The 12,321-nt window shown below is 39.2% G+C and overlaps 2 protein-coding genes across 2 annotated transcripts; one reads left to right on the forward strand and one right to left on the reverse strand.

Annotated features, from left to right (window-relative positions):
- The first annotated feature begins 2,587 nt into the window (after positions 1-2,587).
- On the forward strand, positions 2,588-4,488 carry LOC119072960 (zinc finger protein 160-like). Its single transcript, XM_037178280.1, has 3 exons — positions 2,588-3,537; positions 3,599-4,003; positions 4,065-4,488. Exons 1-3 carry the CDS (start codon positions 2,665-2,667, stop codon positions 4,413-4,415), a joined length of 1,629 nt encoding a protein of 542 aa, XP_037034175.1. The 5' UTR covers positions 2,588-2,664; the 3' UTR covers positions 4,416-4,488.
- Positions 4,489-8,301: 3,813 nt separating this feature from the next.
- On the reverse strand, positions 8,302-11,551 carry LOC119072961 (pickpocket protein 28-like). Its single transcript, XM_037178281.1, has 3 exons — positions 11,103-11,551; positions 8,633-8,811; positions 8,302-8,429 (listed from the first exon to the last, which is right to left on the reverse strand). The coding sequence occupies exons 1-3, from the start codon at positions 11,434-11,436 to the stop codon at positions 8,424-8,426; spliced, it is 519 nt and encodes a 172-aa protein (XP_037034176.1). The 5' UTR covers positions 11,437-11,551; the 3' UTR covers positions 8,302-8,423.
- Positions 11,552-12,321: the final 770 nt, after the last annotated feature.

Below are 12,321 nucleotides of genomic sequence, written 5' to 3' on the forward strand. Positions count from 1 at the left end.
TTGTTTTTTTATAAATAATAATTATTCCGAAACAACTGTTGCACTGCAAAGTAATAACTCGCAACTGAATGGAATCGTAGTTTCGAAAATTACCATTAACCGACTTTTTATAAATTTTTGTTTTTGTTATCGGAAAAGAGAAGGTGTTAGTTTTGATAGAATGTTATAGATAAACAGGTAATCATCTGATAACAGAGGTGTTGAGAAACATGTTAAGTAAATGTTAGTGTTCTCAATGTTCGTACGAAATTCGTTTTGCTATTTATGTGTAACGAATTGAAATCTCTGATTGTAGACATCATTTTTTTATTCGTTCAACTGATGTCGAATTGAATTCGTCACCCAGAAATTGTACGAATATAAATATCCATTTTATCTTAATTCCACTTTCCAGAGATATAATTACATTACTCATCAAATGGTAATTATTTTTCGGCAGATTATAGAGAATATCTACAGTGTGAGTAGTTGAGTGAGTATATTCCATCCTTCGGAACACTGGAACACAATATATGTAACTACGCATCTAATGAAGGCAGTCACTTAGGGCTCAACAATAGTTATTTATTCACCGAGAGGAAGAAGGCTGGAAATTGCATTTTGGGGGTGTTGTTAACAGCCTAATTCCCTATAACCCTTCTTCGCTGGCGGGTAATGAAACAGTATAGATGTTAGCCTTAGAACAACGCACCATGCATTTGCACTGCACTTGGCAATGGCATTAAAAGTTTCTAAGCTCTATTCCCAGATACGTTGCTCAGAAGCTTCAATAACGAATAGAGAGATAATAACAGATATAGCGTTCACTTTTGAGGATTCGATAAGTTCATTCATTTCTTTGACTGTGTTTTGAACAATTAGTACAAAAGACCTAAGCTAGAATCACAACTCACCATTTTGGGACTCCGTTTTGTTAATTCACTATAAGTCCTCACAGTAACTCTGTATTTTCTCCGTTTGCTTGACAGATGAGTTTAAACAATAGAATAGAGGCGTGGTCTAAGTAAACGGAGGCAAATCGGGCGGCTGTGAATCCAACTTTAAACTACTCACGTCTAAGGTACAGCCATGCACATTTAAATACACCGTCATATTATAAATTTCTTATTTCTCCTACTTCCTCTCATTTCTCCATAACGAGTATATGGAGAAATGAGAGAATTAAGCAAAAAGTAAGCGAAATAATAAATTTATAACATGACGGTATGACTGTGCGTGCATGACTGTAAACACAATTAAATCATCAAAATATGATCGATCGCAAGGATCTGAAAGCCATATTTTCTTGTGGTCCCTCGAGTGACTTAGAAGTGGACCACTAAAATTTGAATATGGAAACTATACAACCTGATCTTTCAGAATCTCCACCTGAGTTCACAACAGAGACATGACCAGCATCTTATTTATATAGGACAATTTTCGGAATTGTCACGGGAAGACTTTGTTTTTTAGAAGAAAATGTGGTTTTGTCAAGTTGGATTTTTCATATAAAAATAAGAAATGTTCTCGAAGTTGACAGCTGGAATCTATGAAAATTCCAACCTACATAAGTGTAAGTGGAATATATAACCATATGGTATGGTATGAAACGCTGTCCGATTGTGGTATATGAAATCTAGATACGCTATACTACTGCACCAATACCCTCTCTAGCAGAGAGAGTATTGACTGCACCTACTGCATGATGCGTTGCTATATGTTACGTGAGATGCTGTCCTTTGTAATGTTGTTACAGTTTGATCCTCTCATACAAACAAATATGGTTTTATGTCTTTAAATGGTTTTAACATTACCACACGCATGCGTGTCCAGTACATTGTTCACCCGTATAAACAAGCATATTGAAATAACAAAAAACAAGCGGAGAGCGCTGTTTTTCGGTTTAAGAAGATTTAAAATTATGGATACCATGGACATTAAGAGCGTAAAAGGGTTTAGCTATGGACATAAACCAAATACTCTGGCGCCACCTCTTTTAATTCAAATGAAATGCTCATTGTGTCTTCAATAACAAAAGAATCTGGAACATCGAATACGGCCACCATAGAAACACTGTGAAAACAAGATGGTCGTAGAAAATTTTTTGATTTTACTTAATTTCGTCAAAACAAAAAGGAAAATAAAAAAAAAGGAAAACATATTTTCGTGGTCAGCGACATAAGGAACGGTTTTGATATAGCAACTTATGTGATTATTCTCGATGTACTGCCGAAAAAATGTACCTAAAGTGGAAAAACAAAATTGCCTTGCAGACTTGTTTTAATTCTGAAAAATATTTGTGAAAATCAAGTAATTTTGTAAATGCGAAAACACATTTCTGTTAAGTTAGGTTCAAATTAACCGTTAACCCCTTTTTGCCGTTTTCCATCTCTTGAATCCTAAACATGCCCTATTTTTCGCGCAATGTTGGTTCTTGTCCGAAGCTAAACCCTTGTATACCCTCTTAAGGTTCGTAAACATATCGAGTCCCATACTAACGAATTTGATCAGAAGGCCACACAACATGATATGACTATATGTTAACTTCGACCTAGACTTCAAAACAAAAACTTTACAAGAATCGAATCGATGTAAGTGACAGATTCTGTCGATTTGATTTTAATGTCAAGTTTCTGTTAGTAAAAACATTCATTGAACAAACTCAGTGTTCGGGTGTTCAAAATAATGGAGACCATGGACGTTAAAGTGTTCAATGCGTTGGGAAAAGAAGGAATCAATGGAATAACCAAATCTGCTGTCATTTATCGTGACGAGTCGGCTCGTTTCATCTACGTTTGCTATCACTGTGGTAACATGTTCGATGAAATCAATGCAACTCTCCAGCACATCGAATCTCATTTTCAATTGGTCAATGTTATGGTCGATCAGACCTTAACAACTCACAGTCAATTGACCGTGGATGGCAACGAGCTGAATGACAAACTGGCTATGTCACCAGCCCACGAAAACTTTGACATTAAGACGGAAATTCCTGATGAATTCGATGATATCCCTGCAATGTCGGCTGTGTCAATCATTCAGACAATGTTTAGTGAAGATGATGAGCCGACGAAATCGGCGGTGTCGGGGAAAACGAAAAACGTCAAGGAAGAAAAGCCGAAGAGAGTTAGGAAATCCTCAGCTGCTACGAAAAGGGAGCCCAAGCCCATAGAAAACCCTTACCGATGCCACATCTGCTCCACAGTCGTTAAGAATTTTTCAACCCTACGAGTTCATATGAACAAACATACGAACGCCGAAGTGTTACGGATCAACAGATGCAAGAAATGTGACGAATATTTCAAGAGCGCACCCTCACTTCGAAGTCACGTTGTCAAAGTTCACCTGAGGCAATCAACCGAAGGGATTAAATACAGCGTAAGGGACTTCAATCGGTATGAGGAGAAAGAATCGTTTAAGGAGGAGCTGCATTCATGTGAATTCTGTACGCAACGCTTTTACATAAAATCGAATTTGGACGTTCATGTAAATGCAGTCCATTCTGGCGAGCGACGACTGCAGTGTTCGACATGCAATGCACTTTTTACCGCACCAAAGGTAAGTTTGAATCTTGCCGTAAATGCGAGACGTAGACCCAATTCCGATCTTTCCCCGACAGAACTACTACGCTCATCAATCGGAACATAAACGCTTTGGGTCCAATACTAGTGAATTCGATGAGGAGGCAGCACTTGCCAGTATTGATGCGCTTATTGACGAGCGCATTTCTCATGAGGTTGGTCAACCATACCGATGCTTAATGTGTGACTTCACAGCGAACATACATCACGACATTCGAGCGCACATTCGACGGAAACATGTCTATCCAATGTTCCCGGCGCCACTGGAACTGAAGAAGGAATATATTTGTGACTATTGTGGTGTCAAGCTTAAATCCAAACACGCCTTGCTCAAACACTTCCTGATCCATACGAACACGAAGACGCATCCCTGCAGATTTTGTGGTAAATTGTTTCGAATATCGTCGACGACAAAAATCCATGAGAGACAGCACACCGGAGAGGTAATGAGTGCATAGTGTACATTACATGGACGATGATTTAAGACTATCTATCACTTTGCAGAAGCCGTACCAGTGCCACGAATGTGGAAAAGCATTCATTTCGAAGGGATTACTGACTGCGCACAAAAAGACCCACGAGGATACAACCTATCCGTGCCATATTTGCGGGAAGGTGTTTCGACTACCATCCGGCTATCGGAACCACGTCAAAACGCATCGTGTGGAGCGTGATTTTAAATGCACCATTTGCGGGAAGACATTCAACACGCGGATTTATTGGAAAAGGCACATGGATATACACTCGGAGCGGAAGCATAAGTGTCACTTTTGCGATAGTACATTCAATACGGGAGATGGCAGACGACAACACCAGCGACATAAGCATAAATATGAAATGAGTTTGCCGATGTAGAGTGGCGGGAAACATTCACTGCTCGGTCTAAGGTTCTTTTTAAATACAGACGAAAATGATACGATCAGTCAGACCGGGCATCTTTTCATTATTTTGGGTTACTTAGCTGGTTGTGACCATCTAAAATTCTAGAAACTGCGGCATGAAGAACTCTTACAGGATTTGGTGATTTGGCTCCGTTCTGACTATTAAGAGTTTGAACTGATTGGGAGAAGATTCGAATCAATCCATTAGGAACTTGTGTGGCATCAACAAGCATCCAGCCAACGCACTGCTACTAGCATGAACACTCCTTTGACAAATGTCCAATTTGGAGGCTTTTGTGATGAGAGCTACCGCTTAAGATTGATTGTATTGTGTGTTTTAACTCATACAACGAAAACTAGTCATCTATCTTTACGAAAGAAACGCAGTGCCTACTGTGACTTCATCAGCCTCCAAATATTTCTTATGTTCATGCTAGGAGCAGTGCGTTGATCCAGCTCTTCCAGAAAGCGCCACACTGTACAAAATCAACATCTTTCCACCCTAAGACAATGTACCTCCCTCAGGCGTGAAACATATCTGGTTGACTATGTGGTATGCATGACTCGAACAATAACACAGCACTTCAGTAAGAAGACCAGTGAATCGACATCGCAGTGACAGGATTGTCAAGCGATTGGTTTGTGAAAAGTAAATAAATAATGGACAATAACACGGGCGTAAATTGGCCCAGCAGTTCCACCCTAACCATGGAAGGACTACACAAATCTGCGATAATTTACCGCAAGAATTCGGCCTGTTTCATCTATGTGTGCTTTCACTGCGGTCGTATGTTTAACGAAATCAGCGAAACTCTGCAGCACATCGAATCACACTTTCAACTGGCCAATGTTGAGATCGGACATTTTACTGAGGATGAAAAAGGCGACAATTTGGGTGATCGTTTTTCGATAACAGCAACAGACTCTGTGATAGAACAATTAGCTGAGGATGTCAAGGGTGACAATTTGGGCGATTGTTTTGCGATAACATCAGTGAACTCTACCGTTGATATTAAGGTGGAAGTTATGGACCATTGTGATGGAGAGTCCTTGCTTAAGTCGGAACCACAGGTTAATCAGGTCAAGCGAGAATTTCGTTGTAAAATTTGCAATTCAATTGAATCGTCAAAATTTTCGGTTCGCGTCCATGCTTTGATTCAACACATCCGGGAACCGATGAAATGCATTCACTGCAACAGCACAACCTTTCAACGAATCGACGATTTCGAGAATCATTTAAGAACTCACATAGCTGCGGGTGAAGTCAATTGGAAAAATTTGACCGACGGCATTCAGTCAACAGTGGACGTTGACTGGTCTGCTTACTATGAAGCTATGCAAACGGTAAACGTGCGGCAAGACAACAATAACACGGAAGAAATCGCTAGAACAAGTCAATCGCCTCACGAACTTACAACAGCCAAAAGACCTCGACGGAAACAGACTAGAACGCGAGTGTATTCCCGACCGTATCGCTGCCATAAATGCTCTCAAACATGTAGATACATGAACGCTTTAAGAAATCACTGCAACACGCATGTCGACGAGGATCTGTTACAGACATACAGATGCAAAGAATGTGACTGCTACTACAAGAGATAAAGAGATTAAGCTGCAAGGACTGCGAGTTGTAATTCAATTGTTCTCATGAGAAGCAGTTCGAAGAACCACTTCGTTTCCCGACGAAGAGCACTGCTGCGAATTCTGTACGCAAAAATTTTACTTAAAATCGAATTTTGATGTGCACATGACAAGTGTTCATTCTGGTCAACGTCGACTCCAATGTAGCTAGTGTGATGCGATATTTAAGGTAAATATATTGGTTGTCCACACTTTCCTCCACACATAATTCACACTCAAACTTTCAGTTCTATTTTGCTCATCAATGGGAGTATCAACGAGTCGGCGCTACCATTGTCGAACGAGACGACAATGTTCTCCTAGCCAATCTGGACGCTTGCATCGATGAACGAATTATTTACGACGACGATGAGTTCAATCAACGATTATATACCGTTGTTGGATCTGTAACACCGCATTTGACATACATTATGACATTTTGAACAAATGTCCTCTATCTAATATATTAGAAGATATCGACGGCTGTACATCCTTTAGGGAAAAGTCACACAGACCGTCAATTTTTAGCCCCGTACGAAGTACTGGGGGCTTATAAGATTAATATGCCGTTTGTAACACGTCGAATTGGAAGCAGACAGTAAGGGCAAAGCATTTGGCTATGTTCATAGATGACGAATCAGCAATAAAAAAAATGTCCGTCCGTCCGTCCGTCCATCCGTCCGTCCGTCCGTCCGTGACCCCTCTAGCTTGAGTAAATCACAACCTTTTTTCAAAATTCTTTTTTTCCCCAACTGGTATCGACAAAAGTAAGGTCAAGTTCGAAAATGGGCATGGTAGGGTCGGCCCCTCCAGAGCTAGGGCCCTATAGGTGTTTTTCAGTCTTTGGACGATATCTACCGAAATACGCACGCAATAGCTGCTTGTGATATATCAAATGAAAGGTATTGACGAGTAGAACAAAGTTGCTGAACATTGTTTTTGGGTAAGATGCAACGTGGGCTTGTTGGGAGGGCTCAAAGGTCGTTACTCGGCCCTAAGTGTTTTTTGCACATAAATCGAGTAAATCTCATCCGATTTTGCTAGATTTTGTTTTATTTGAGAGATAATTGAATGCCGAATAGAAATGATGGCGAAAAAAGTTTCAAATTTGGGACCTTGGACTAAGGCCGCTACTCGGCATCTCATCCGATTTTGCTAGTTTTTGTTTCATTTGAGAGGTAATTGAATACCCAATGGAAAGTTGGCAAAAAATTTTGGGTTTCTAAAATAATGTCGTAAATTGTTGGTTTTATTTGAAAGGTACTTCGTACGGGCTTTCGTAATTGCGCTATGCGCAATTTTAAAAATGAACACTTTCAGTAAATTTGACCATGCCCAACTTGACTTGCATTTTGGTAACAGACGCATTAGAGGGTTGTAGACGTATTAGGGTTCCGGGCTTATTAGGGCTACGGACGTATTATGGTTGCGGACGAAATAGGATTACGGGTTGTACGGGGTGCAAACGCTCCGACTGTTCTGATGCCTTGTTTTAGAATAAATTACAAAATGTTTATCATCCATCACAGTGACAAAAAGGATATATTATTCCGCAATATTGTTGACAGACGTGTTGTGTCAGCCGCTTATTTTCATCTGTTTGACCTCCCCAAAGTGTACTCCCTTGTGTACTCTATACCACGAACATAAACATGCGAAAACAGGTGCAAACCGAACTTTATTAATTATTTTAAATATCCGCCTACAAGCCCTGAAAGATGAAAGTGTGACGCGAGTCCTTATTTCTACTTTCAAAATAAATAATATCACTGAGTGGGACGCATTCTGCGTCTCAACGCAAAAGTTTCATCGACAAAAAATTGACTCAAAAAATTTAAGATAGAAAATTTTACAAAAAAATTGCGCCACAAGTGGCAATATAAAAGTCACATAAAAGTGGGTAAGAAGAGAGAGAGTAAACAATGGTTTATTTATATCATGTGCTTTAAATTCCCTGAAAATGCTTTTCATCAAACTTTTCAATCAAACAAAATATACGAACACGATTCAAGCTGTTTTATAGATCAACAACCTCTAGCAACTTTAACCGTGAAAGCACAATTATTTAGAGAGTGAAGCATGATGTGGTTCGTTCATTGAGGGTTAATTGACCGATAAGACAGGTATATTTGGCTTAACTGGAGCAATGGCATCCGTTCGTCGTGATCGATACATTCGAAGTGAACAGCCCAGACGAAGTGTGAAAAAGTAAATTACTTCGGCAATGCTTATTACTGAAATTCCCATGAAAAGACCAAGCAAGCCCCCACAATTGGCAAAGAAATCCGTGAGTCCAAATCTTTCGGAGCGTTTTAGAGATATGAACTGATATTCCTTGAAGAAAATTGTCAGACCAGCCATATCAGAACTACGAAAATTTAAGAAATGGTTTTTTGATAGTAGCAAATCTTGACAAATTTACCGTAGAGTTTGCAATGAGCGTTTACGTCTACCTACTAACGATGTAAAGTCGCTAGGATGTTTGGTAGCTAGGTCTTCTTCCTACATTCAGAAAATCTCATGAATAATCAACATATCGTGATTTCTTATCTGAGAATAGTAAAATCTCACCCAATCAACTTCTGCTTGTGAGATTTCAACGTCGTAAGTTATTTGTGTGCATGCCGGCAAACAATTACATTCGTCCATATAACTCAATCCTGTCGATCTGACTCTTTCAAATAACTTCTTTTCGGCTCGTTCGTAGCATTTAAGTTTACCAATTCCACAAACCTTAGTATCATTTTTCTCTGTAAGTAGAAAATTATATAATATTATGCACCTATTGCCAAAATTGTTATCGAGACGTGTGGTCGTAGCTGGTCGAGCCGAAGGCGAGAACCGTAATGACCACACGTCAAGATAACAATTTTGACAAAAGGTGCATACACGTTTTTATCTGCCGAAAACGTATATACCCGAGGGGTGACGCACTTCCATTTAATCCATTTAATCCAAAAAAAAAACAAGAACAGACCGGCTGAAGCCTGGTGAGGTCTTTTTTCATTTTTTTTCAATTTCTGTTTACTACTAGTTTGGTACTCATTCAAGTACCACTTTGGTATTCAACTACCAAATTTTGGAATTATAAATAGGCAAGCAAGCCGATTAATTTCATCAGTCGGTGTGCAGCTCTCCAACAGTAAACATATCTACAACATCCGTATTAGTCAACTACCATGTTGGTAGTCAACTACCATGTTGGTAGTCAACTACCACTTTGGTAGTCAGTCAACTACCACTTTGGTAGTCAGTCAACTACCACTTTGGTAGTCAGTCAACTACCACTTTGGTAGTCAGTCAACTACCACTTTGGTAGTCAGTCAACTACCACTTTGGTAGTCAGTCAACTACCACTTTGGTAGTCAGTCAACTACCACTTTGGTAGTCAGTCAACTACCACTTTGGTAGTCAGTCAACTACCACTTTGGTAGTCAGTCAACTACCACTTTGGTAGTCAGTCAACTACCACTTTGGTAGTCAGTCAACTACCACTTTGGTAGTCAGTCAACTACCACTTTGGTAGTCAGTAAACTACCACTTTGGTAGTCAGTCAACTACCACTTTGGTAGTCAGTCAACTACCACTTTGGTAGTCAACTACCACTTTGGTAGTCAACTACCAAATACTCGATTTATAAATAGGCAAGCAAGCCGATTAATTTCATCAGTCGGTGTGCAGCTCTCCAACAGTAAACATATCTACAACATCCGTATTAGTCAACTACCATGTTGGTAGTCAACTACCATGTTGGTAGTCAACTACCACTTTGGTAGTCAACTACCACTTTGGTAGTCAGTCAACTACCACTTTGGTAGTCAGTCAACTACCACTTTGGTAGTCAGTCAACTACCACTTTGGTAGTCAGTCAACTACCACTTTGGTAGTCAGTCAACTACCACTTTGGTAGTCAGTCAACTACCACTTTGGTAGTCAGTCAACTACCACTTTGGTAGTCAGTCAACTACCACTTTGGTAGTCAACTACCACTTTGGTAGTCAACTACCAAATACTCGATTTATAAATAGACCAGCAGGCCGAATAATTTCGTCAGTCGGTGTGCGTCTCTCGAGTAAGAAACATCTTTGCTGCTAAATATTTTGGGGGTCCAACTACCAACAACTACCACACTTTCAAATTGCAATGTCTGCTATGAGCGATTGGTTACCAGATAACAAATAATAATTGATTTGCCTGGTGTTGGTTTGTTCATAGTAGCATTGCAATTTTAACTTTTATCAATCACATTTTATTTGTGACACAGACGGACGGACGGACGGACGGACAGACGGACGGACGGACAGACGGACGGACGGACAGACGGACGGACGGACGGACGGACGGACGGACGGACGGACGGACGGACGGACGGACGGACGGACGGACGGACGGACGGACGGACAGATGAAGTGCCCACAATAGGTCTTTTTTTCCTATGGAAAAAAGACCTAAAAAATAGTTTTACCGAAATAATTAGGCTACCCACCTGAAAAATTTGTAAAGTAATTGCGAAAAATAGATTTGCACGATCCCCAGCTCGTTTAAGTACTCGTGAGGTATAGGAATTTTTTTTTGTTAAAAATTGGATTTTTTCGCTTTTTAACATTGTAGTATGAGTTGTAGTACGTGGTTCGATCAAAATCAACAATTTTTAAGACTTTTACAGTATTTGGTAAAATGAACTTTTTTCCTATTTAATCCATTTAATCCAATTTTTATTCCATTTAATCCATTAAATCCATTTAATCCATTAAATCCATTTAATCCATTAAATCCATTTAATCCATTAAATCCATTTAATCCATTAAATCCATTTAATCCATTAAATCCATTTAATCCATTAAATCCATTTAATCCATTTAATCCATTAAATCCATTTAATACCATTTATTCCATTTAATCCATTTAATCCATTTAATCTAGAAGTGAGTCACCCCTCGTATATACCGAGATAAACAATAATGTTCTAGAGGGATGAATGGGAAATTTTTGTTCTAGGCAGATAAAATTAATTTTGGGAACGAAAGTTAAACCTATTTACTTGGCATTGAGAATTTCACGCAGCCGCATTCACTTTCAGTCAACTCTGTTAGGCATTCCAATTCGCAGTTGCGTTGATTGTACACTTTAAAGTATTTCAATTGACGCTCCGAGTTGAAAAAACACTGCTTTCGGTGTGGTTCGTAGTCCCTTAAGTCATCTGAGGTAGTTATCATATTTGGTTTTATCAACACCATTACAGATTCCGATGATGGCACATAAAAATATTGTTTCGACATTTGAGGCACTTCGTCCGGACTGTGCAGCAACACTTTGAAACCCTGCATGGAATTGATACATGAAGTATCTAAATTTTCCTTGGCCACAGACAGCATTGCGAGAAAGCCAAATTGAGCACCGGATCCGAGTAGCCGACGCGGGTAAGTATCGGTTTCATTTAGATCGCTGATGTTGTATCCATTTTCCAAAGTCCACTTCGTACCATAATCATCTGAACTGAAAGTTTGAAATACGTTACTATCGACGAAGATTCGAAAACGCTAAAAAAAACCGTTCTCTGTAGATGTCATTCGTGTCGAGGGCGTTGAATGTGTAACATATTCCTTCTTCCGTTAATATGGGCCTGAACACTTCTCGAAACGAAATTCTTTCATTGTTCCATTTGAAAATTTTCATCATATCGTGAAGCCCAATCGAAATTTTTTTCAAGATATCGAAAACGGGAAGGGTAATGAATTCAAACCTGTCTCCTTCGGGGTACTGTCTCCAGCGGCAAATTTGCATTGCACTCTGATATTTCTCAAGCCTACAATAAAATGTTGTCTTATAGAAGTTGTATTGATGGTCGATCGACACAGAAACTACATTTCTTCCGTTATATTTAATTTCAGATCGTCAAAATTCGTATCCAAAGCATCTTTGTAATCAAAAAAATATTTTTGGAACTTGGTCTGTGGACATACTGTCACTGCTGGAAACGGTATCTTCCAAACTGAAGTAGGTTTTTCCGCAAAATTGATAATTACTGGACTATCTTCCCAAGTTTTCCACACATTTTTAATATTTTTACTGCAAAAATACACCGATACCACACAAGCAAATATCCAGAAAATTCTATACATAGTGAGATCATCAATGAAAACGATTATAAATTGCAATTGTTTCATCGCGTGAGATTAAAAAAATCTGATACAAACTTTTCAATCCAATGACGTCGTCCTTCGGCAAAATAGCGAACACCTTGAATAGTAGAATTTGAG

This window comes from Bradysia coprophila (assembly GCF_014529535.1).
Source record: "Bradysia coprophila strain Holo2 chromosome IV unlocalized genomic scaffold, BU_Bcop_v1 contig_84, whole genome shotgun sequence".
Classification (NCBI taxonomy): domain Eukaryota; kingdom Metazoa; phylum Arthropoda; class Insecta; order Diptera; family Sciaridae; genus Bradysia; species Bradysia coprophila.

What these genes read in the sequence shown, in the direction of transcription:
- LOC119072960 (XM_037178280.1), top strand. Translation starts at nt 2,665, where the DNA reads ATGGAGACCATGGACGTTAAAGTGTTCAATGCGTTGGGAAAAGAAGGA. An exon ending in CACTTTTTACCGCACCAAAG is followed by an intron (nt 3,538 to 3,598) that starts GTAAGTTTGAAT and finishes TTTCCCCGACAG; the next exon opens with AACTACTACGCTCATCAATC. An exon ending in AGAGACAGCACACCGGAGAG is followed by an intron (nt 4,004 to 4,064) that starts GTAATGAGTGCA and finishes ATCACTTTGCAG; the next exon opens with AAGCCGTACCAGTGCCACGA.
- LOC119072961 (XM_037178281.1), bottom strand. Translation starts at nt 11,436, where the DNA reads ATGCTGTCTGTGGCCAAGGAAAATTTAGATACTTCATGTATCAATTCC. An exon ending in CGTGAAATTCTCAATGCCAA is followed by an intron (nt 8,812 to 11,102) that starts GTAAATAGGTTT and finishes TTCTACTTACAG; the next exon opens with AGAAAAATGATACTAAGGTT.